Here is a 26,487-nt window from a genome sequence, read left to right as displayed (position 1 = left end):
CAAATATACTTCATATTGTGGCTAATGTAATGGTACCTAATAAATAGAACACTTTTTTTTGTTTGTTTGTTTGCATAATAGAGAAGCTCTGATAATCTACTAATAAAGAGCAGTGCTAGAGACAAAGGACAGGTATTACCCCAACCAGGAGAGGATAAGTGCAACTGCAATAGAATCCACACCATACATGAATTTTAGTGATAACAGACAGGAAAGAGAGTGCCTCCTGGGTAAATCCAAGTCTGATCCAAGTGATGTTTTTGGTGGGCAGACAAAGTTCAATGTACAAAATAGACTGCTAGACCAAATACAGAAAAAATGTCTAGGAACAATCATAATATGAAAATATGGTTACTCTTGGCAAAAGTGTTTGCAGTTACTGCTCATTTATGGAAATACATCACATTAAAATTACAAATTCTACTTAAAAAAGTAACAATTTTAAATTTCTAAAAAGTGACTTTTGCAAGATTTTAACATTATAAAGGCAGCATAATTAGACACATCTCAGGAAGTGTAATCACAAACTCCGGACAAGTATGGAATAATGCAGAACAAAAAAAGATACAACAAAAATTAATCTATAAGAATACATTTTTACCTTTTCATGAGGTTTTGGCCTTAAGGGGGGTTACGGTTGCTCCAACACACAGGAATATTCTCATGCCTCCAAAATCCAGGCATTAAAAGAAACAGTCTGCATCTATTCCACATGTAGTGAATGATAAGAGATAGGGTCCTTGTGGGTGCATTTCAGAATTCCTGCGATCGGCTTGTGTTGAGGACCACTGGATATCTAAAACCCAGAGTCACAATCCTTCTCTTTCATTACTGAGAAAACATCTAGAAGTTTGTAAGACTAGTATTCCAAATCGAGATTACATAAACACCTTTGTAATTATCAAAACAATCTATAATCACAGTTCCTTATAACAGTGGCATATAATCTCAGTTATCACATCAGGAATCAAAAAATTTACTCAAGAATTACTTAAAATAATAATAGGAAGATCGTTAGTCTGTTCCAAACAATAGCTGGTTATAGATTAACACCACTATAAGATCAGTTTTCAGGTACTTAAGACATCAGATCTGCTGATCAAAGTGACTTACATAAAGACAACAAAGCAGAGAAATGAGGTTATCAGACTTTTCACAAGTGAAACACTCCCATTAAATAAAATATCATTCTTAGCTGAGAACTTGGGAGTCCAATTAGAATTTTACAATAGCAGCTTATGCTAAATATACATACATGTATATATATGTATACACGTGTGTAGATATATACAAATTTCATTTTTATGTATTTCTGTAAGTCAAATTTGTGTATATATATTTATACATGTGTATACATTTGTATATATAGATAGAATTTGAACATGACGTCGTATAAACTTAAGAACTCAGAGGAAGTTCAGTCAATGCAGGATCCTCGCTCTGTCTAGTGAAAAACACATTTAGCTATTAGAGTCTGGGTTTACATTAACATTTTGTTTCGAAGTGAGGCAGATTTGAAGTGAATCTCTCAATCACCCTCCCACTTCCAGGTGTGGTTTGGTGGCAGAGCAGTGTTGACACAGGCGAACCAGGTTCCTTGCAGAAAAAAACTAAGCCAGAAGCTCTTATCCACATGCATGCCAAATGTCTTCCAAGCCCTAACAGACACATACCAGTTCAAACTGCTAATTGAGCATAAACACACTGAAGGTGTTCAGTGGAGGAGGCAAGCCTCAGTTTAGACTGAAGTAAAATCTCACAGTGAAGAACGTGGAGGCTTTGGCACCAACGCTACAGTCTGCTGAGCAGCTCCTACTGCACTGCACTACTCGGTAGGAGAGACATAACCCCGTGCTAGCAGATGTGGCAGCAGTCAATACCAGGGAAAGAATGGCCATGCTGTGCTCAGGGGACAAGGACCTCCTAAGTCTTTTGTTTTCTTCCAATTGTACTTGCTGTTAAAAGTATCTGGATAATGCAGTCATATACATGATAAACATTTATAAATTCAGGCAGCTGTGTCCAGAAGCAAAGAATTTCTACAAAACTGATAAAAAAAGGTTTCTGATAACATATGTATTTGGTGATGGGGCAGGTGTACATCACAAGTATATGTCGTATAAATCTAGATATTGGTCCATACTTTTGTAGTATAGCACAATTTTTCACGTTTTAAACAGTGAACACCACCATGCTTCCCTTAGCCAGGTTTTTTTTACCCAATCCCCACCTTCCTGAAAGGAACAGGAAATGACATGACCCTAAGCCTTTGTTTCAATTGCAATTAATTATTAAGGAAAAAATACGATGTTAGTAGAAAGCAAATCTGATCTATTTCTATTATAAGTGTACTTAATGATTATGCTGAAAAGAAACAATATAAAAAGAAGAAACACTGTTTAATATCATATGTATACATAATTTTACTATTTGGCAGAGACAAAATACCACCTCTTCTAACAAAGATGTTAACAAAAACTCTAATATAAAGTTTTGTATAATACCTTTGGAAAAAAACTACAGTATTCCAAGTAATTAGAAAAATAATTAGAAAAATATTGTAATGGAATAGCTGATAGTATCCGCAAAAAAGACTGAGAAGAACCGTAGCAGTATGTACACCTGAGAAGGACTGGAAGGTGAACAGCTGAAGGGATAACTATTAAATTGTTTTTTTTCTTCCTTGTCAAGTTCTCCTCCTTTGTAAAACAGCAAGTTTTTAAACAAAACATCACCACCTACAAAAACAAACATAACCAACAGCTTGTAAGTCAAAGAATGTAAGGCTGTAGTCTGGGAAAGAAACATGTTTTTCCATCCTTGGTCAAGTCTGATCTTCCTCTAAAACAAATGAAGGGACAGCTGCCAGACTAAAAAAAAGTCAGGTGTTCACATGTATAGCTTTTGAAAAACAGTAAGCAAATTAAAAGAGAAATCTACATTTTTTTAAAAAAGTATATTGATTAATGCTCCATATTAGAACTAGGTAACAAGTGGGAGATAAGTTTCAAGAAAGCAAAACCCAAAGTATGCTTTGCCATATTCATGTAACTTTGTGCATTCACTGCACAAATATTCTCCACTCATCCATTGAGTGTGCTGGCTGTTGATAAAGAAAGAGCTCCCTTAAAGAGAGCAATTCTTAGAAGTTGTTGACAACTACATCTGCTTTCTGCCAGAGTTCTAAATTTACCCTTAGGAAAGCAAGCACAAGCATGTTAAGCTCAACCATCTCAACATATAGTTTCTAAAATGAGTATCTAAAACAACTAGAACTGCTTTTGATAGTCTACGAGAAGTGAAATAATTAGGCCCATTATTGGTATACAAATTTTCTACTGTGAGGCACTGAAGTCAGCAAGTTCAAAATATTCCCATGATTTTTTATTTCCTCAGAATTCTGATCATTATTTCTTTGTGCTCTCTCCAGATGGAGGTAGGCCCTTCTTCCCACAGTGAAACTGCAAGTTAGTTTGCAACAGTAAGAAAAACTTTTAATATATGAAAGTGCCAAAAATCCCCACAAAATAAGAAAACTGTAAGTCTTCTTGTAACGAAAAAATATCTATTAAAGTCCAGGTGACATAGCTGCACACTGAGAACTGCTAGATTTTGCAGAAAACCAGATGTTCCTACCCCAGCCTGAACAACCAAAGAGGATGAGAACTTTCAAGTCAAAATTAAACTGCATTAATGGTTGGTAGCAATGAAATCACCTGCTCAACTATTTTGAGGAGTTTCAGAATTATTTTTGGAGAAAAAAAAAGCACAAAATGAAAATGCACTGAATTTTGAAAACCCCATTCCTCTAAAAAGATACAGGGCATCTATTTGGGAATCTGTAGTTATACCAAAGGCACATTAAATGGATGCACTAAGCCTCCATTAATAATATCAAAAGCTAGAATCTGTAGTAAAAGTCAAGCATAAACAAAAGCATCATGTTCAGAATAGAAAGATGTGTATTAAAATTTTTTGACTAATAGACAAGCTATTTGAAACTCTGACCTAAAAAAAAAAAAAAATGTTCTTTTTTCTCTCTGAACACAAGCTGTATATTAAACAGTCTGTTTTGCTTTGAAGTCTATTCTGCTTTCACATTTCTGTTCTCAGAAGACTAGAGTTAACCCACCAAATATAAAAAACAGCCTTAGATATTTTTTCTTTTAAAGTCAGAACTTTCCTGCTCTGACCTGAACACACAGGTCGGTATTCGTGGCAAATGTTCATTACTAATGCTCCTTAAATTTGTCCAGCTTTTGAACCACACAAAACAAGTATATTCTCATACTTCCAGCATGGCAACAACAGACTCAATCTGCTGCCGAAACATCAGACTCTTCATTGTCCTAACATCACATGCACACTCTACAAAGACCTCTAGCAGCCACAGGACCTTTCTGCATCTAGCAAAAGCTCATTAGCGTAGTGTACAGTACAAGTCAGACTACCAAAGGATTTTACCTGGAAGAATAGTGAAACATGTTCCTAAAACTCAGTATGAAATATAAAAAGAATTTGATGCTTGGAAGTACCCCAGGCAAACCGACACTTGTCAGATCTGGAACGTCACATTAAAAAAAATGACAAATGAGCATAGGAAAAATGTCTTTAAAACACCCTAAAATGAAACCAGAAGGAGATAAAGGTCTACTTAAACTAGTTGTACATCTTTTAACATGATCTGGAAGTAAGGAAACAGAAAACAAAAACTGGCAGACATTTAAAGTAGAAATAACAGCGATGCTAATAATGAGTGAACTAGTCAGATGAAGGCTATCAAATAAATCAGCAGGTCTGCATATTGTGACCTCAACCACAAAAAGTAGGTGAAATCTACACTACTGAAGTTTCCATTTGATGGACTGGATTTTTAAAGGCTTGGGAGGACTGTGAGATAGAAAGAAATGATGAGGAATTTCAAAAGTGGTTTAAGCAGGCTGCACACCAAATCTTCAAATCAAGAAATATACTTCCCTAATGGAACATTTCTCTGATACTCACTAAATACATGCATTTTACAGAGGTTTCACAGTCCAGTCTATCCTAATCTCCAAGTCACAGGTTTCAAACAACATAGATGATAACTAACAATAGAGCCGAGAAGTTTGTACTGAATTCAGACATGTCATATGGAAAAACAGGAATCCATGAAAGTACCATTGCTGGTTTCTAAGAAAACATTAGACTGACTGTAAAGAACCAAAACATTTAAGTGCCTTTTAAAGGTAGCCAAGGTGTCCTCTCTAATAAATGTAAAGAAAAGCTCTTTTAACGTAGTCTTTGTGGTAAATCAGAGTAGCATACAAAGTTTAACGTATTTGAAGTGTCCCATAAGAGAATATCTCACAATGAAAAAGTACCTGGTAAGAAAGTACCAGATACATGTCTTGAAGTTCAAGGCAAGGATCAGACTATGCTATACTCTGGAAACTGTTGGAAGAAAAGATGCAGCAGTTCATGCTAGTTTCTTCTTAAGACCATAATAATCTTGACTTCTGAGGCATGCTGGAAAGTTTCTAAGTCTCAGTCTGCATGTTTGCAGTTCCTGGAGATGTAAGTTGAGGCAGGAGGAGTGCAACTAAAAAAATAATAAAATCCAAGTGGTTTTGAGACAAGTTGTTCCTATTAGTTACACAGGCTCAGAAAGTCAGAAGGGCATATGTGCTCTAGTTCAACTGCAGGACTTAGTTTCAAATGCAAATGCTCACTGAAAAATCCAGAGTAAAGGAGAAACACCGAAAGTCATTATGTATTTATATTACATTAACTGCTAGAACATTATACTGAAGAGACAGTGGTACTAGCAATACAAATGACTCTAAATACAAGAAAAAATAAGTTTCTCAAACAATAAAGAGAGAAGATATCAACTTGTTTAATTTGAAAATATTTTCTTTCAGTTAATAGAAGAGAAGGATATGGCTTGATCAAGTTGTTTTTAAGAAAATGAGTCCTACTTATGATAATCTCCAAAACAAAAAGATTCCTGACAGATCATTCATACTTTGGCTCAAACAATCTACTAGAAAGGAAGGGGGGGGGAAAAAAGGTTTCTGTCACTTTTGACGATGATGCATTCTGCAACACTACAAAAACTAGTTCTATGCGTATTTTAATGCATCCTAGACTAAGTCAATCTTAAAAGACTGACTGATCTGAAAATGAATATCTGAGATGAGGTTCTTAAAGTATTCTTTATTAATATCATTAGAAGTTGCAGAAACAACTTTCTTGTAATATAAAGGCACAGGGAGACAGTTTTGATAAAATATTCCAATCAAACAGTAACTTACAGTACAAAAGGACAATTGTAATGCACATACAAACTTCAAACATCTCATTCAAAAATATTTCACTGTGTTCATCAATAATAATGGGCAATGACTAAAAATATAAATTGTTATTGTACAATAAATATCTGATAGGTGCAAACAGAACAAGATTTATTGCTCTCCGCGATGTTTTCCCTGTAGTGTTGTGGGTTTTTTTAAAGTTCCAAATTCCTTTTATAATCAGCTTTAGTAACTTACTTCTGAGGGAACTAAACCCCAAACCAAATCTGATAGGACATTCTGACAGTTACAGAACTGCCTCGAGTAGTAGCCAGAACTGGCAGTGTTTGTTTCTTTTACAACTTAACAATCATACTCCACTCTCTCCCTGGGAAACATGGTAGATGTTTAAAAATCAACTTTAGTGATAAGTCAAGGCTTTTATGGTAGGATAGTAATACCTAGTCTGAGGGTTAGTCTATTTTCTTCAAATAAGTGGATTTTATGATGAAAAATAACATGAACCTTCTCTGACAGCTTGTGCCAGAGCAAGCATGTAAACCAGTTTTCAAATGAGGGGAGGGGAGAAATGAAAATTAAAAGCTGCACTGGGCATTCTAACTTCAGAAAACAAGACAAGGGACTAAGAGCAAATTAGGACTACACAGGCAAAGATGACAAAGTGAAAATTTTGAATTCTAAAATACCCTTAATATAGTCATCTAAGAAATCAAAAAGCACTCTGCATCTTTATATGGCTCCACTTTTTGAGCTTTGAGAAAGAAGGGCCAGTCAGTGAGTTTGCTATTTTTCCCACCTTGCACTTGCAGCAATTTGGTAAAGCAACAGTTTCCATCAGTCTTTTGACGCAGTATGAGAAGCATACTAATTTTGCTCTTGAAAGTAGCACATACTACCGTGCTCAGAATTCTTTTGTACGAAATATTAGTTTCCTTCATTACTGTTACAAGAAGTAACATGCATACATTTCCTCAGAGTATCTTTTTATGAATAAGACTTCAGGAAAATGAAGCATTATAGTACTTGTAAAAAAAAAAAAATTAAAAAAAACACAAAACCAAGGAGCAAGCTTTGAAGTGAGTTCTTGTAGCAGTAACTGAGGTCTTTATGTAAACCGTAATTTATGAGAACGACTCTAGATTTACACAAAACTCAACAAGTTGATTTTAACTGCACTGGGAATAGTCAAACTTAGTTCAAGAAAAGGTGTCTACAGTGAATACAGCTTAATAAATTTAGCTGGTAAACTGAAAGATGAATATTCAGTAAATTCCATTACACTTGAATTCAACAAAATTGGGAATGATGTAAAACAAACTGTTAACTTTCTAGGCATTATTATTCAAATTAGGGTTTTCTTCTAGTGGAAGTACATAGTTTAGAAGTTCTTCAAAGAGTAACCAAGGACAACCGAAATTTGAATTTTGAGAATTATTAGTTATATACTACATGATAGCTTTTTTTCTTTACTATTTGTTTAGAAACTAATAAACAAAACCATATTCTTTGGTTTATGCTTAATTACATGGGAGTAGTGAATTTTTATTTTTAGTCAAGCTTCTATCCCCAATTTAAGTTAATACAGATCTTTTTATTGTAGTCTCTCTCCAATTCTCAAATTACCTCTGTTAAAAATAAGAGTTTGCTCATACCATGATTTCCTGCTAAAGTCATGTGTATATACTGGCATAAAGGGTAAAAGTTTTGTACAATAATTACATTAAGTGATATTTCCAATGGCAGAACTACAAAAGACATCAAAAGATTGTTAGTTCAAATGACATTTGAGTTTATGATGATCTTAAAAAAAAAATACACAATGTCTAAGCATAGTGAAATACAGTGTAAAAAACCCTAAAATTAGACAGTAAACATGGGAATCCTGCACTCACAGTAGGAATGTACTGCACAGCATTAACATGAAAGCCTGTTAAATTTGAAACAATGCAGACAGCTAGATTTACCTGGATGTAAATGCCACTTCAAGGTGTTTAAACAAACACAAAAATGAGACAATGATGTCAGGAAAAAAGCCTTTAAAACAGGCCATCAGTCTAACTTGACTTTCCAAGTAAGAACATCAGCTTCACAAAATTGTGACACTAATGCAGTTTTATGTAAAGTACCCTTTGACACCCAAGCTGTCAATTAAGCTATCACAGTCTTTTTTGACTTAACTCCCTTTTAAATAGCTAGGGAGGACAGTCAATAGTAGCTCAAGTTTTAATTCAGTAAGTACCTTCTCTGTTTGCAAAGGAACATTATAACACCATAAAATTATATTTTTATGGTATTTAGAAAACTGATAAACTAGTTTCTTTCTTTTTAATTTTCACTTTTTAATACATAAGTTCAAAACTTTATTTTCTATGTGTCTTTGCAATAGTGTTTTCACCAGTGTTGCAAAAAAATCTTCACTGTGGACTACCTCACATTGTTACTCAATTGTGCAAGGTATTCACGCAGTTCTTTTGCAGCTTGGAATCTACCATATCGCTTCTTTGGGTTGGCACACTCATCCAGCAAGGCCTCAAGTCGGCCATCTTTGGCAATTTCAGCTGGGGGGTCATGAAGTAGTCCTCCAGAAGTGCCACGCCATGTGGCATGTCTTGATAAAAGGTTCTGACAAATAGCATAATAATTGTGGTCCACAGTGACACGTGCACAAAGAATCTCTTTCGAGAAGGACAGACAAGCTTCTTTATCACAGTCATCAAATTTGCTTTCATACCAGACATCCCAGTTTTCAGGTTTATCTGTGAAATATAAGGAGAGAGTAAAAAAAAAAAAAAGTGAGAGAAGGAAAGAGCATATGTGCATCTGAATACAATCAGAAGCTCAATACACAGCAAACCAGTAATATTTAAACTATAAACCAACTCTGTTTAGATGAACTCTTAAAATGTTCTAGTCTAAGATTGCATCTGACCGTTTGATATACCCTTCTGATGAAACGGTCCTGGCAATACAAAAAATAAGGGAAAGGAAGAAAGAGGATAATATAGATAGCAAAGAGAGGGAAGCAGTAAAAACAGCACACTAAACATATGAAATCTACATACATGCACATACCCAGAGGAAAAAAAGTAGCACAAACAAGTACAAGAGAATGATTCACAGCTGAAGTTGAGAGAAAAACAAACAAGTAATGTTATTTATTCTACCAATATAGATTCAGTTTCTCCAGTTGCCCTGGGAACTAACACTGGCAAGTGATCTACCAAAGAACAAAAAAAACATTGCAAAGTAATTCCCATAAACTTCTGAAACATTATCTTCCAACCTCTTACATTAGACATGGTAGTAACTAAGAAGCACGTATAACAAAGCAGATGCATTACATGTCATCTTTGAAGAAAAAGAATTTCAACAAAACAAATGACATTGACATACATGTATAAACCCTTCTTTATATATATGAAGGTGTAACTGGTGGCCTTCTCACAAAGCTTTCTTTAACTTAAAACCTGATTTACAGAAAATACCTTATACAATAATACATAAAAGGTTACTAAGTGTGAGATCTCCTGAGTTCTTACTACTTTTTTTTAGAAAACTTTTATCTTAAGTTTCTCGATTACTGCCAGCTTTGAGAAGAGGTCCTTATCATGGAGTCTCATCGTTTTGCAGATCTCTTTTAGCACTGTAATGTACAAAGAAAAATTTATCTGTGTTTGGTAGTCTCTGAGCTGACTATTGGTCTACTCATTTACGGTGAACTGCAAGCCAGACTGGGAAAAAAAGCGTACTGAAGGATGACTGCTAAAACTATAAAAATATGATGTAAAATTTGTAGAATGAACAGCAAACTTGAAATGGAAAAAAAAAAAAAACAGCAAAAGAGAATGGGAAAAAAGGACTTCAGCAAACTCAGCTATGATATCCCACATAAGAGTACAATTAGATATTACTGTACAGTGCAACTGGACAGAATGTACATATTCAAATATCTAAACAGGCATTTTAATCACTCTAGACAGAGATTGTTTAATGAAACTTCCCAGATTAACGAAATCAGTATTAAATGTCAAGTTTATACAAAGACTGAGAACTTTCTTGTGCCCTCATTTGTTTTTTGTGTTCTTGATTAATTGTTAGATTACAAATCATGCAGCAAAATCCCAGTTAGATCCAAATTAGTCTGAGAACTATAGACAACAGATGTAAGTGTGATTCTTTCAGCATTCAGCTTCTACAAGATGCTACTTGCTCCTATTCCACGTACACATCAACTTTTTCAGAGTTCATTTGGTCATCCTTGTGACTGAGCAATTCAGACATGCTCCAAAAGTCAAAGTCTTAAGTAATATCATTTTAAGAGGGTGGAAAAAGAAAAAAAAGAAAAAAAAGAAAAGAAAGAAAGTTTATTTGTATGGCCCATAAGTACTAAAGTAAATGTACTGAATATCTAATACATTAAAATGTTTTCTTGGTAGGCTCAGATAATTTTGATTTAAGCTCCTTGAAAATGTATAATAAACCTAATACAAAACCAAAAACCCCACACCACCAAAAAAACCCAAAAAAACCATACTTCCTCATAGAAAAGTGTGTAGATAGAAAATATAATCTCAAAGTTAATTCAGCAGCACAGCATATGAAGTCTATTTGCAAAGCTTAAAAAAGTCCATTCACCCAAAGCAAACTGGAATCACTTGGCCTACTGCCACGCTCTGCAGAATCTAAGGTTTCATGTTCAATGTCTGTAGCCCTTAGATCCGTAAAGTTTTCCTTATAAGCTGGAAAGGAATATAAACCCATGTAATGCCACTTTGTCAAACATCTCTCCTGCTGCCACTGCTTTGAGCTTTTACAGTTGACAGAAAGATGAATGAATTTTCACTATTCCCATTTGGAAACAGCACTAAAATTACTCATTCCTTCAGTTCCATTATTACAGAGCATCTACATGAACAACTGAACCAGAGGCAGGCTATGTAACTAAGGCAAAGCGGGCAGTAAGACTGTCTTGTCATTCACAGAAAATAGAATGCCAAGACTTCATCCTTATAGACGTCTGGAAAAGACAAAAGGAACCTCTTTCTTTTAGTTAAGGTAGACAAGTCAGTCAGCCAGATCATCTGTCTACCTGTCCATCCATCTGTACAAACCCATGCAACGTCCAAACCCTCTCCTCCCACCCCTGCCTCTCCATTTAAACAGGATTACAGAGATTAAAAGTATATGTAAATCAAGTTCAGGTAAACTCAACACTTCGTAAGATTGACAAATTGGTCAAGTTAATTAGCGGTCTCATTGCAGAAGAAAGCTAATTAGTTTGTTAATTAGTAGTCTAGTTATAAAGCCAACAAAATCGGTATTTAGCAACTACACATACTTTAAATATTGTGCTTGCAGAGAAAGAAGCAAGAGACGGGGGGGGGAGGGGAGGGGAGAGAAAGAAGAGACTTACTCTGTCTGATTAACCTTTTGTCTGCTACCAGAACATTTTCTGCATCTACAATGATAACTTTCCCATCTCTCGGTCCAACTGCAAAGTTGTCAAAGCTGACATCGAGGAGGTAGAGTGCAAATTCAAAGTCATTATTCGTCAGCTGCTCAGCTATTTCCATTAATTGCCAGGCCAGATCCACTCGTTTCTCCCATGGTGCATTAAAGTAACTCCACAGCTCTTCACCAACGTAATTGACAGCCACCATTCTTCCGCATGCTCCTAAGTACTTTGCGAATGGCCAACCCTCATCAGATGGAAAACTCTGTATATAAAAAGATTTTTTAAAATTTTCATTAATACAAAACAGCTTAGATTTTAAAAGCCTGTTCAATAAAATTTAGGATAGACAACTGTAAATACCCATCAACACTACATTTCCATATACTTCTAAGTTTTGAAGGGAAAGAAAAAACAACACAAAATATATTTATGTGAGCAAGAGGCCCTGCTGGACTGCTAAAGGGAAAGATATATATTTTCACAAACACTTGCACAATTCCACCAACTATCTTTTTCTATGGGTGTTTTATACACATCTGTTGTACTAACGCAAGTGTACTTCTCACCAAGATAATTTTGCATCTGAAAATTTTAATTAAAAACAATTATTTTAATAACCTAAAGGAAAAAGCTTTAAAGTGTGACACCTCCTTCTTCCCGCCTCCCCCCCTTCCATTTTCCCCAGCTGATTGGATTCCTTTGAGGATCCTCTCACCTGAAGATCTCTCACAGAAAGGATTACAGAACAGATTAAGGTATAAAAGAAAGCTTAGGCTTTCTTATTCCTCTAGTACTCTTTAACAGTCTACCTCTTGATTAATTGCTACATACTTACACTGTGTGTTTATTACACACAGCCACATAACATTTTTATCAAAAGTAGAATCTGTCTCCAATAACAGCTTTTGTGGAAGTTAACATGAGAGACTGAGTAGTAATAACATACTACAAGCAATAAAAAAAGACCAAAAACACACCAGCATATTTTTCCTCTATCAGTTCTGCTGAATGTGTCCTAAGACTTCAATATGAACAGACAAGCATTTAAAAGGTGTCCTCCATACTATGCATCAGGAAGAAATAATAAAAATATTAAATTAAGATGCCCCAAATGCATAGAAGTTAGCACTCTCTAAGAATACAATGTACACTAATTTTAACAATTAGCAGATACCACTATCTGTACATGCTCCTTCCTCATGCACTACCTTGCTATTGTGTCACCAAAAGCAAATCATAATCAATTCTGCAATTATGATGTAGCAAAGGTTTTAGCACACTTAGGTTGAACAGCATGGTGGGTTTCAGTCTGAACGGAAGCTTTACACCTCCTGGAATCCATGATGGCAGAAAACTTTTACGGTAAATCGAGAAAAGAGACAGTGGAAGGAAACACATTGTGTAGAACAGATCTGAACCACAAGACCAGTCAGGGAAGATGTGCCCAGCACTCACCCATCCGTGTACGTATCCCACTTCAAAAAAAAATTTAGGAAAGTTAAGAGTGCTTACATACCCGATCGCCATAGCCTTAGACCCCACACCTCCCCTACAACAATCCTTAATTTTACCTATGTCTGTGCTTCCTTTGATAACAAAGTTTTGATTATTTTATCTTAAGCTCTAGGTATCAGCTGACACTAAGCCAAGGTTAGAATACCAATGTTGGTCAGAAACACTAGAAGCTCTGTAATAAACAAGGAACTGCAAGCCACATCTACTCCCAAGAATTAATACTTATTCTTAAAAGGCAAACAGCAAAGTTAAGGCTATACTCAATTCACACACTAAGACTTCAAATGTAGTATTAAAAAAGCCCTGAAAAAACAAAACAGATCTGCTTAGGTCATGATAGTCAATACAATAATATAAATCACCAATACACACTCCACTCTTTACACACAAAACTTGCTTGCATATTTCACTAGTCGTTTTCTGTGTAAGCATGCTTCCATGGCAGGAACCAAGTTTCATTAAAAATACTACTAACTGGCCTCTGACCCAAAAGGTCATTGGATCAATGAATCTTCTAGCAATATCCAAGAGGAAAATTCTTATAGTTGTCTTCTCTACCTTTTAAAAGACGCTGCTGGTAAACACACAGGAAGAAAAAGCAAAACAGGAATGCTTGTTCGGCACTGCAACAATATTTTCTCTTGGTTACATCGAATTTTCAGGATTTCACAACAGCTGCAGGTTTCAGGAGGTAAAAAACAAAACCCTGTGGAGAGATTGTCTCCATCTACTAAGTTATTTCAGTACAAAACTATAATCTTAGTTACAGAATTTTTAAGTACAATTGCTACTAATGAAAAGGTTTACTGAAGCACATCAAAGCCCCTCTGAGGAATGGGCAACCCAAGTGCTTCCATGGTGCAACTTCTCCCAGCAATTCATAGGCAGTGACAATTCCTTTCTCACCCATTCTGAATCATTATCTGAAGAAGTACAAAACTATGCAGAGGTAACTAGGAAAAAAGAACAGTTATTACTGAGAATCCAGACCATACTTCCTTCACACCAAAAAAAAAAAAAAGAGTAAAGAAAAGGTTTGGGCATTCCTTCCCATTTCTATGCTGCTGATACTGGAGAACATCACTCTAACGCTCCATATGGCTCTCACTTTAGGTCTTCAGCACAGAACTGGAGAGTCTCCAGCCCAGCAAACCAATTCACCTACCTACAGCATGCTCATTTCCATCCTTCTTCTAAAGGCCTTTCATACAGGGAAAGAAGATTCAGGATTGAAGTTTCTGCTCTGGAAGCATGGTCCTTGCTGTAGGACCATTTAATAAAATATTATGGAGGCCTTAATTGAGCTTGTATCTAAAATGAAGGCTGAGTAGCAGGTTAGCTTGTACCTAGCTTCCAGCAGTCCTTGCTGGACTTATGAGTCCTTATAAGGAGCAGTTGAGAGAGCTGGGGTTGTTCAGTCTGGAGAAGAGGAGGCTCAGGGGAGACCTTATTGCTCTCTACAACTACCTGAAAGGAGGTTGTAGAGAGGTGGGTGCTGGTCTCTCCTCCCATGTAACTAGCGATAGAACGAGAGGAAATGGCCTCAAGTTGCACCAGGGGAGGTTTAGACTGGATATTAAAAAAAATTTCTTTACTGAGAGAGTGGTGAAGCACTGGAACAGGCTGCCCAGGGAGGTGGTGGAGTCACCATCACTGGAGGTGTTCAAGGAACGTGTGGACATGGCATTGCGGGACATGGTTTAATGGGCATGGTGGTGTTGGGTTGATGGTTGGACTTGATCTTACAGGTCCTTTCCAACCTTAATGATTCTGTGTGATTCTATATTGCTGCATTTTATCAGCACTCAATGCAATATATTCAATTCAATTGCTACAGCAATGATACCTAAATATTTTCATTCAAGTATGACTTTGGACCACCCCACTCCTTTTCCACCCCTCTCCATTCCTATATTCCAGTCCTGCTCCACTTCTGCCTTTGCCTCCCTTTCCAAATACAAATTCAACCACAAAAAGTTGAACCTGGCAAAGGCCATGCTATCATTGGAAACGAAGGTGTCCATCCCTCCCAACCCATCAAGTACACTCATTCCAATCCCCTCCTTCATGTCATTAGGAAAGCAATGCAGCTGGTACTCACTGGGCTGGTGTTCAGGTGGATCAGTAGCCTGCTCCACTCATCACATCACCACATCATGCTAGTACTGACAAAAGGAAGGGAGAAGGCCTGGATAGCCAGGTGCAGAAGAGAGGAAAGGAGCTAAGAGGACCTTTCCTTTCCAGCAGCAGCAGGGATTTATGTAATGGATTAAACCGATTTTGAAAGTACAGCATTAGTCACAATGGTACACTGATCTTCAAAACACATCTATTATGCTTCCTGCATTGTGTACACTGAATTTCATTTCACACAAGAAACTCTAGAAGCAGTTTGGTTTATGAAGATCCCAAACAGTACTAGTAAAATATCTGCATGCCATACTGTAACACAGATATATTTATAACTCTGTGGCAATAAAAAGATCTTTTGACTACAGGAGTGCAGGGAATCCTGCCAACATCTGCACATGTACAAACAACATCTCTGTTTTGGCTCCCTTCCAACTGGCATGTAACAGCCACATCTACACTTCATTACCCAAGTCAGTAGCTGAAGAAGGGGATAAAAATATGTACAAGTGCCTCATTCAGCAGTTTTATATTGACTCGGTGAATTTGACAAGAATATTAATTGAAGTGCAGATCTGTTGTCTTTGCAAGCAGAGATTTGTAACTTTCCATACTATTCTACTTTGAAAGCATCTTTCTAGATGAAATTGCAGCTAACTTAACATGAGGATTTTTTTTCTTCACGTATTAAGATTTTGAAAGCCAGTAAGACATGAACACAAATTTGTACAGTCATTAAACATGTTTTCCATGAACAACTTGCATTTAGAAACAAAAGCTTAGTAGATAGCTGTCAAAAATCTCAGATATCTGTAGAGTAATGCATAACACAGTTTTTATTTTAATTCTTGAATTATTAGTAGTATAAATATTTAATTAGATAATTTTGTACTTGAATATGCTATTTGAAGAGCATTTGAAAAAAGAAAAATGTGCATTTGACAATTAAGATAAAAACTAAGCTCTTGCTCAAAACCAGAAGCAGCTATCTGACAAAAGAATCTGCAATTCTGATGCACCCACTCACATTTTATCTGTGAATATACACACAAATGCCATGGAAACCACAACACAATTAAGCTTTTAAAAGTGTTTTAAAATATAGTAATGCATATGAAAAACTACAAACAAGTAGCTTAGTAAGTTTTCCCTCATTAAAGTTGTTATGTTTCTCTATTCACAAAGAAATACGTATAATCTTCTAACGGAAAGACGGAAAACAATAAATATGACAAAAACTTCTGCTACCTCCATTCCCAGTGACACATGCATCAAAAAAAAATTCAGTTGCCCTAATTAGCGTAGCTACAAGATATCGCTCTAAGCAAGGCTTAAAAACTTAAGCCAACCCTGTCAAATGGACAAAGGACACTTTGTTCCTGAAAGAATAATACTGTATTTATGTCTTTTTAAAAAAAATACACTGTAGTCTCAGAATAAATATTGAGAATTAATAGGGTGAATTTATCATTTCACTGAAGCATAAAAATATCAGTGCATTTGTCTTCCTTACTTCCATCTGTCTAAACATGAGAAGACACACAAATCATCTGCCACTGGTTTTGAATGTTCAGAGCTGTGAATTGGATCATGCAGTAAAGACTCACCAGCTTGAAGCTGATAAGGTCTATTGTAGTCTGCAATAACACAAATCCCCTTTGAATTAAACACTTAAAAAAATATTAGTTTATCATAATCAAGCATATAATTAAACTTAATAATCAAGTCCAAAAAAAGCCAAAACAGTTTAAGTAACAACTGACATCTTTGAGCTACTGGTCCACTGTACCATTAAAAAAAATATGCTTTTCATTTTCAAAATTAGTATAGAACCTGTTACACATTACTACCAATTTTTGTATAAAGTGAGTTCCATCTAAAAAAACCAAACCAACCAACCAACCAACGAGCTACACCTTAAATACGATGGAATTAAAAAACATATGCAAAACAGAGTGGGGACTTCTCTTCCTACTCCTTATGATCCTGGAGAACTTCATGCCAAAATTACACTCTTTGTGACACCTTCACTAAAATCATCTTACTAAACTCTGTTTGTCCAGACACAGACTGGCATGGCAAGTAAAATTTAAATAATACGCTCTTCCTCAAAAGGAAAAAAATTAGTTTGCTCTCATAGACTACTGTTGATTCTGCCGTGTAAACAGGAGTAGCACTTGTATTAGTCACCAAGGCAAATAAGTAGAGCTCTGGAACCACGCAGTCCTGGCGATCAGATTTAACGATGAAACTTTTCAGATCAAAGGAGGTGAAAAAGCACAGTCGAAACACAGATGCCTTCTTTTGTCAGGAATTGATCTGCAGTCTAGAAGATACATATTCAAATGTATTTGTGAATGCTAGTGAGTATAATGAAAACAAATTCATTCTCAACTATATGCCAAATCATTTGATAGTCAACTAAAACTCCCACAGAAGTTAAGCGTATACATAGACTACACACACAGAGTGAAGTGTGGATTTCATTGAATATTCCAAATATTAGTATTCCCATTGAAACTACATTTCTTTAATTTATTTGACTTTTGTTCAGTTTTATTACATTTCAACCAGTTACTGCATAAAATTCATGCCAACAAGAGGTACACATCAGGCTTAACTGACACACTATAGGGCAAAAATACACAGAAAACTCTAAATATAAACCCACTCAGAATTAGAAGTTGATCAATGATTAAGTTGAACATTTGAACAGTAGAAGTTGTATTTCACAATGTTAGCAGAGGTATGTAATTTTTCAAAAAAAATTAATGAATAATGATTAAACGCAAGAACCATAGTATAGAAAATGTAATGTTGTATTGATTGTTATGTGTTCAAATTAGTTTGTAGTTCATAAAAGTTTTTTCAGATTAAATTTGCAACAGATGAAAATGATGACTACTTCTCATCCGTTATGAGTCTGGAATATATCACTATAAAGAAGTCCTAGCAAAGATGGCCTACTCTCATGTCTGAAAGTTAATTTGCAAAATCAAAGAGACTAAAACAAAGCCCCAATTACTTAATACAGGAAAGTAAAATACAGCTATCTCTCTGCATCAGACATACCAGAAGCAAATGGACAACACTGGTATTTAATGGTTTGGAATGTGGAGTAGCACACTTTTTTTGTGTTACTGAAAACTGCTCAAAGTTACAATTTATCAGGAGGATTTCTATTTCACTGTGTGTAGTGATTTCTCAGCAGCCTCTAGATTAAGACAGACCTTCATCTTAATACATACCCCACAATAACTTCAAGAATTTCTACACTATTCTAAAATATTCCTTTTACTCTACTTACATGTCATCACTTTAGGAAAGTTTCACCAGAAAGAAAGATGAAAATAGTTTTGATCATTTAAGGAACATAATTATATATGGTAAGATAACACGTACAAACCAGTTCTGGCCTCATATTTATACTGTCTGTCACTGCAAAAAAATAACTCTTCAATTTTCAATACAATCAAATCAGTGGAATATTCTCATAATATGAGGCTACTCAATTTTAATTCAACAAAACAATAACTGTTCATTTCTTTTTTAAAATGTGCACAATGGAAATTCAGGGATGGACAACAAATTCATCTCCTACCTCCTCAATACTTAGAAGTATGTAAAACAGGAATCAAGAAAGACTAAAGACTCACTTTAACATCTGAAATTTAAATCCCTTGCTGTCTGAATTATCTTTTCTACAGGCATCCATCGACTGATTTATGCAAAAAAAGAATTTTAAGAAAAGTTAAGACCTGAAAAGAAAAAATAAAAAAAAAATCCATTTACCCATAAAGTAGCACTAGACATTCCTTACGGCTAGTTTATGTTTACTATAAAAAGAAAAATAGCTTTAAAAAAAAAAAAAATAGTCCAACGGCATGGGAGTAATTTGGAGGCGGGGGGAAGTCATGATTTATAATCATCTGCAGCAGACTACAGTGAATCTTTAAAATGGAATAATATATGAAATTGCAGATAATCAATTTTTGATTAAAAAGCCTCAAATCAACTGGAGGTAACATGACTATTAACAACCAATCTCAAACCACTATGTTTTAACTTCTTCATGAAGATCAGAGGAAAATATTCAACATTTTACAATACTACACACCAAATACTACTTAGTATGTCAAAATGCCAGTGTCTGTATGAGCCAGGACTTACTACAAGTCCACTAGAGGACACATCAGGTAGTGTGGATAACTGCCTTAAATCCACTACTTGGTATTGCGTATTGGAAACACCAAGCTAAGTAATGACGAAAGTTTAAAAGCCACCAAGTATTGAAACTGGATGCCATTCTACCAATGTATTTAGAATAGAACTACAGAAGATAACCTATGACTAGAACAGTGTGTATGATACAAAAAGAAAAAGAAATCCCAGGCAAGAAAAGTTGCCCATTTACTTCTTACTGAGTTATATATGGATCAGCAAAGTAATTCTGTAAAACATTTGGCTAAATTGCTACTTTGATTGAATTCAGTGCAAGAAATTGTTTCAAAGAGATCACAGTTAATGTTTTAATATATGTTTACCAGATGTCAATTATTGTTCTTCCTGTAACAAAACCAAACAGAAACCCCAATGATGACTTGAAGAGAAACCAGAAGAATTTTAGGTTATGTGGCAACAGATTGTTCATGCAGAGTAATTATACTCAGAATAGAGATACAGCTGCTGTTGTTTTTTGGGTTTTTTTTTTCCACAAGGAATAACAATGATCAAAAGTTTTGAGAAGAATAAAGTCATTAAGCATAAGTATTTAGAAAAAGTTACATACATATCTGAAGGAAGGGCAGTGATTTACCCAATCTATTAAAAAAATGCAGAAATACTGCTATTTTCCATATAGGTATTGGAATTTTTCTTAGAGTCAGAACAGTAAAAGTCTTTGAGACTTGTAATTTACATACAAGATATAAATTTTCACCATCGTTATTTAAAGAATCTCCATTTTAAACAGGTTGTTAAAAGCTACAGCTCCAGACAAAGCTGCATTAATGCACTCTGGATATAATTCACAGGAACCTTCTGTAGTTTGAAAAAAACCCACATTACTTTTATTTTAATAGCAAAGTTTGTGGGCAAACTTCAAGTTTGCTTTGAAAACAAAACAAATGCACTGTCATTTTAATAGTGCATCTGGCAGTACTGTACACCAATACAATAGCCAGCACAAAGACAAGACTGAGTATTGCAAGACCAGCTCTTGAAGCACTTTTGCCACAACAATTAATAGAACCTATGTTTCAGTTTTGCCGGGACAGATGTAATCTGTCTTTCACAGCTAACCATAAGATTTTAGGAGAAATTCAACCACTTTACTGAAAAAACACAATTTTCTTGTCCAGAAAGAATTTCTTACTTCAGCAGTAGTGAGTTATACTGCAGTTTCCCCAACTCCCAGAACAAGGAATTCTCCACTTTGCCCTGTTTTTTGGGCATTGTTGGTTTTGAAGAGTTTTTTTAGTGCTTAGGTACAAAACTTAAAACTTTGCGACAGGCCTTCGTGTGTTGGACAATGCACGGTTGCATACCATGGTTCACAGCATGGCAGCTATGGTGACACAAGAACAGCAGCTCAAAAACTGTTAAGAGACAGCCACAGCGGCTCAAAATAGGTAATCTGGAGGCTGATAGAGATCAGTGCAGGAGCTCTATGGAAAATAAGAGGTATGTCTAGAGAAAGCTTAACTATTTCCCCAAATCTTCCTGTTGAACTGCCTTGGTTCTGGAAAAATCTTGTTAGGAATTGGGGGAAAAAAAAAAAAGAAGGAGAATTTTTGTAAGAATGAAAGACTGAACACAATTTTAGCATCTATGGAAATTAACAATAGGCAGCGAACATTTTTCATTCTGTAACAGTAAGTTTATGTTTCTATTTGCCAGTGAAGATAAAAATTAATCATGTTACTTCATAAACTTGAATAACATCCATTATTTGAATGCGTGTCATGGTTAAAAAAAAAAAATGAAGAAAAGTTTCTCCGCTACAGTTATTTTTAAAAAACAAACTAGAAGGTGGGTGGTTTATAAAAAGTCATAGGGTGAGGATGAATCTACATCCATGCTGGTGCTATGAATTCTGCAAGAAGTGAATATTCACACTGCACTCAGTCTAATCCAATTTATTTTTAAAATGTTGCTCTTTCTTCACAAGGCAACTTCGGCCGACCTATCTTTGCAAGCGTTTGACGCACATAGTCATCACATTCAATTATAAATCAGATGCCATGCATAGATCCTATGTTCCAGGTGAGCAAAATACTTTGTTTTCCATTAAACAAGTTGAAGGAAAGAGCAGCAAGTTTTGTTGTTGCTTTTGTCTGAGTAAGCTGTTCATGTTTACACAGAATATTGGTTTAGATGTATCAAATTTTGATTACAGATCAGAACTTATTTTACTAAAAAGTATTTGCCTTTATTGCAGGAAAGGAGTATTAGAAAGAGGAAGGAAAAAAACCAAACCCATCAGAAGTTAAACCTTAAACATTTACACTTCAAGTTAAAAAATTACTTCCTCAACCCTCGCATACAGCTTGTTTCATTCAAATGTGAACTCAGATAAAAAATGTGAGAGGATTTAATTACTGACTAGTTTAGCAAGATTCTATGAAAGTAAAAATAAAATTTTAATACCCAGAGAAGATGTAAACTGTACTGAATAACAATGCAGCTGTCCTCCCATTTGCTTCATGAAGTAAAATGGCAAAAGGGGCTGAATTCTTCATTGAGTACACCTATGCAACTGTTTAACAAATGTGGATAAAGAAGGTTAACAAGAAAGCTATAAAAAACCTAAAATATTAAGTTAGGATTACAATAAGTGATCTACACAAAACTGTGCTGGTTTACTACTGTTCAGAGACTTGTAACAAAAGTGTATCATGCTATGGGTTAAAGCCCCTCCTGAAAACTTCCTGCAGCAAAAGCTATAAGTCAGTTGTGACAATATGCAGTTTGTAAGCAACGCCGCTTTAGGAATAATCCATACTCGAAACAGGCTTCAGGCTAAAATCACAATCTCTGATAAAAAGTCTTATAAACCACAAATTACTAGCTCTAGTAGATGATGAAAGTAAATTTTCTGTTATAAATCAAAGACCGAGCTTTAAATGCAGTGCCTATTTTCATTTGGCTGCTCCTGTAACTTAATCAAAGAATACAGAACTTTAATGCACTGAACACCAAGAATTTAGAAGTTATCTCTGCTTCTAAACCAAAACTGTTATTCATGACAGTGTTTTAAACAGTCACAGTAGTGTTTCATGAAAAGCTCAAGGCAAAAACTAGCAATACTTTTCCATGTTCCTTCCGGTGACAGACAGCATCAGTTAAATGCATCAAGTTGTTATTTATTTAAAATTAAACTATGATTCTTCACATGACATCATGCAGGTTTCCCTTCTTGGAAGCAGCTGGTTTTCAGAACAAGCCTACAGGTCTCATTCCCATGCCAACATCTGCCCTCATCAATACTGCAGAAACTATACCATAATATGTTTTACATATCTTATGTATAAACACAAGCAAACTTCTCAGTAGTCACTTATCACTTCCGCAAAGTCATTTCACCCCTCTTATAAAGAGTACCTTTCATCTTGCTGTTGCAATAGCTGCATAACACAGAATTATTCATTCTTCACGTGTTTCTTGGGTAGGGACTGAGAATGGAGTGGTATGTGACATGTTATGCAAATGAGGAGAGTTCGTTCAGATTCCTATATTTCAGATATTTCACTCCCAGCTGAGGGAAGGTATTCAAACCTTCAGTACCCATTACCAAAGTTGATGAATAATCTTCTGGAGAATTAAGAGTGTTTCAACAGAAGTTCCCCAGAAATACTTCCAAGGATATGCCTATTCATCAAAATTTGCAATACTCTGCAAAACACTTTTGATCTGATAAGAGGTAACAGACAACTCTACCACACTCTGAACTGGTAAAGGCTGCCTCGCTTCCCACCAATTTGACCTGCTCTGCTCTCAGAAGCACCTTTGCTAAGATAAATGGCGAGCAAAGTGCTTGTTAGGTCCATGTCCAAAGATTTTCATCTCTTCAACACATTTGCTTGACAGCCTCAGGGCTCATCCGCAGCTTATCAAGAAGCTGACAGGAATCAAGGCTCTTAAATCAACCAGTGCTGCCCACTGCCTTTGATCCACCCCACAACATTAAATGCTGCAACTGTGCCATACCCTTTGTCTGCAAAGAATACATTGCCCCCACAAATTATGAAGAAACATAGAGAGCTGTTTTCTGGCCATCTATGTCTATGCTTGGTATGTTGGAACCAGTGTTCAAAACCAAAACCGTAAGTTGCATGAAATACAGCCAAACCAAATCGATTCTCAAAGAATTTCCAAATACACTCAGCAAAGCAAAGAAGCTTTGATTTTCTTACTTAAGTGAAGTTTCCTTTTTCACCGTGCTCAGGAGCAACTTTACAGCAAAATGGAAGAGACATACTGTACCCTACATCCGCTGAGAAGCAAACTGGAAACTTTGAAAACAAAACCCAAGAGCTGTACATGGAGACACTGAAGGGCAGAACGCATACTACCCAAATTTGTATTTTCAATTAAGTAGCGTTCATAAATGCATTCTCTAGAAATTAATCAGTCGGTGAATTTGCTGGAGGGTAAAGCCTGCAGCACTGCTTTTTGAACATAAGATATTTCTTCGCCTCTTACTAGAGAAACCGCAGATGTTTGTAACAGTAATCATGCAGTGATGCTTTCAAACATATTTGCAAATATTCTTTTTATCTTAGCTCGGATAAAGGCGAGGATGGTCCAGTAGTTAGACGAAACAATTCCAAGTCCAAACTTACACACTAAAGGCATACTTGGAGATCCCTCAATAGTGTTAAGAGCCAAAACGCAAAGCTCGCAATCTAAATAGATATGCAATAGAAGGAACTCAGTAGTGCCACAGAATAGAACAGTTTCCTACAAATTTGTCACCTAAAAATTTACATGACTTGTTAAAGCACAAATTTCTGGTCTGCGCACATAACCAGTCCTCCTAATTAAAGAATATAAAATATGTAACCGCTGAAAAGAGAATACTGTTCATTTATTTGTCGCTCCATTTTCAGGCTACAGAATACCTATTGCTCATTTTTACCAACAGAAAAACAAAAATTGTATTTAGTTCACATAAGAACATGCCATAGCACGAGTCAGGTTTTGACAAGGAAAGCACAATAGCATTACCGTAAAGTCTCTACCCACTATCTATTAAACTAGACCCTAAGAAACTAATCACCGATTCCCATAGCTGCCTAGGAATATACGTATTATGGGAGATGTCATAGGATTAAAGCCTAACACTTAACTGTAAGAAAGGCATAATCCACCAGAAAGCATCTGCCTTACAGCATGCCACCCCGCCTGCTTCCTGGAGAATAGCTGCTTGCTTTCACCATTCGCTACCGAACAGAAAAGCAAGGTCCCTGCCTAGAGGAGAAGAAAGGCAAGAGGATGGAGAACGAGTTAAAGCCTTCAGGCACGGGAGCACCGAGGAGGAAGACACATCAGCACCAAGTCTTTGAGGAAGAGAGAAAAACTATGAGACTGAGTGCGATAAAGAAACGCCTCCTGCCCAGAGTGGGAATCAGAGACCCCCTCCACAGCCCGCCCAGCTGGTATCTTTACATAAGAGCCACTGTTAGGGCAAAGACCTAGAGTACGACCCCAGCGTTTCGCCGCTGCTTGAGGCCAGCTCCCCAGGAGCCCTGCTCTCCCTCCTCTCCCCCGCGTAGAGACACAGCTGCGTGCGCCCGGCGCACGGTGGGGGAGAGGGGGAGGAAGGGCCACGGCGGGCGCTCGGCTGGGACGGGGCTTCCAGCAAGGGGCCCGCCGGCCCCTGCCGAGCCGGGACGGGGCGGGCGGGGGGGGGCGGCTGTGCAGAACCAAGGAGAGCAGGCGGGAGCGGGCGCCCACCGGGCACTCCCGGCCGGCCGGGCGCCGTCGGGCGCGCTTACCTGCAGCACCAGCGGCTCGGGGTTGAAGGCGAGGGTGATGAGGAGCTGCATGCGCTCCGAGTCCTTCAGGTTGCGCAGCAGGAAGCTGCCCGAGTCCTTGGTCTCGGCGTAGCGGCGGACCAGGCGGTCGAGCAGGCGCTGCGAGGGGCAGTGCACCAGGTCCGACCAGCCCTCCACGGCGTCGGGGGTGAGGAGCCGCACGTCGCCGTTGAGGCTGGCGAACTCGGTGGCGTGCAGGGCCTGGAGGAGGTCGCAGCGGCCCCTGCCGGTGGCGCGGCGGCAGATCTTGGTGTCGATGTCGGCGAGCTCCTGCGCGGAGCCCAGGCGCTTGAGGACGACGCGGCGGCTGCCCTCGCGGGGCTCCCCGTAGCGCGCGAAGTAGACGTTCTTGACGTTGAAGAAGTCGAAGAGGCGCAGGCGGCCCCAGCTCTCCAGCCGCAGCTGCCCGTTGAGGAACTTGCGGCACCAGCTGGTGCCCCAGCAGGCCGGGCACTTATTGAGCTGCAGGAAGCGCCGCTCCGACAGCTCGTTGCGCTGCAGCGAGGCCAGCAGCGAGTGCGTGTTCAGCACCAGCGCCGCCGCCAGGCTGCCCAGCACCGCCAGCTTCACGTAGCGGTACAGCCGCCCCAACTTCAGCGAGACCAGCCGCAGCATCGTCCCGGACCGGGCCGGGCAGGGCCCCCCCGCCCTCCGCCGCGCTCGCTCCCCGCCCCGGCCGCGCCGCAGCTCCGGCACCAATAAACTCTCCGCCTCGCCGCTCGCCCGATAAAAGGCAGCCAAGTTACTGAGGGGACGGCGGGGAGGGGGAGGGGAGGGGAGGGGAGGGGGGGAGGTGCCAGCAGCCCGCCGGCCCGGGCGGCCCCGCCCCCGGGGGAGGGGCGCCGCCGCCGCCGCCGCGGCTGCGCCCGCCGCCGCCGAGGTGGGCGCGAGCCGCCCGCCCTCCGCCGGAGGGGTCTCCTCCTCCCGCCGCTGTCCCCGCCCGCCCGGGGAGGGGCCTCGCGCGAGCGCCGGCGGCCGCGGCGGTTGGCTGCACGTGATGCGGCGCGGTCGCGTGCGGCCCACCCCCCTCGGAGCCGGAGGGGGCGGGCCGCCA

At 37.9% G+C, this 26,487-nt stretch overlaps 1 protein-coding gene across 1 annotated transcript; it reads right to left on the bottom strand.

Annotated features, from left to right (window-relative positions):
* Positions 1 to 7,775: 7,775 nt before the first annotated feature.
* DIPK2A (divergent protein kinase domain 2A) lies at positions 7,776 to 26,048 on the bottom strand. The gene is made up of 3 exons (XM_059822695.1): positions 25,395 to 26,048; positions 11,710 to 12,013; positions 7,776 to 9,052 (listed from the first exon to the last, which is right to left on the bottom strand). The coding sequence occupies exons 1-3, from the start codon at positions 26,046 to 26,048 to the stop codon at positions 8,721 to 8,723; spliced, it is 1,290 nt and encodes a 429-aa protein (XP_059678678.1). The 3' UTR covers positions 7,776 to 8,720.
* Positions 26,049 to 26,487: the final 439 nt, after the last annotated feature.

This window comes from Gavia stellata, chromosome 11 (genome assembly GCF_030936135.1).
Source record: "Gavia stellata isolate bGavSte3 chromosome 11, bGavSte3.hap2, whole genome shotgun sequence".
Taxonomy (NCBI): domain Eukaryota; kingdom Metazoa; phylum Chordata; class Aves; order Gaviiformes; family Gaviidae; genus Gavia; species Gavia stellata.
Note: the sequence above shows the minus strand (reverse complement) of the source record. Positions and strands in the feature narration are given on the sequence as shown.

Excerpts from the sequence above, each read along its gene's own strand:
- DIPK2A (XM_059822695.1), bottom strand. The coding sequence starts at position 26,048 with ATGCTGCGGCTGGTCTCGCTGAAGTTGGGGCGGCTGTACCGCTACGTG. Across the intron at positions 12,014-25,394 it reads CCGAGCCGCTGGTGCTGCAG|AGTTTTCCATCTGATGAGGG; the intron begins GTAAGCGCGCCC and ends TTTTATATACAG. Across the intron at positions 9,053-11,709 it reads CAAAAGGTTAATCAGACAGA|ATAAACCTGAAAACTGGGAT; the intron begins GTAAGTCTCTTC and ends TATATTTCACAG.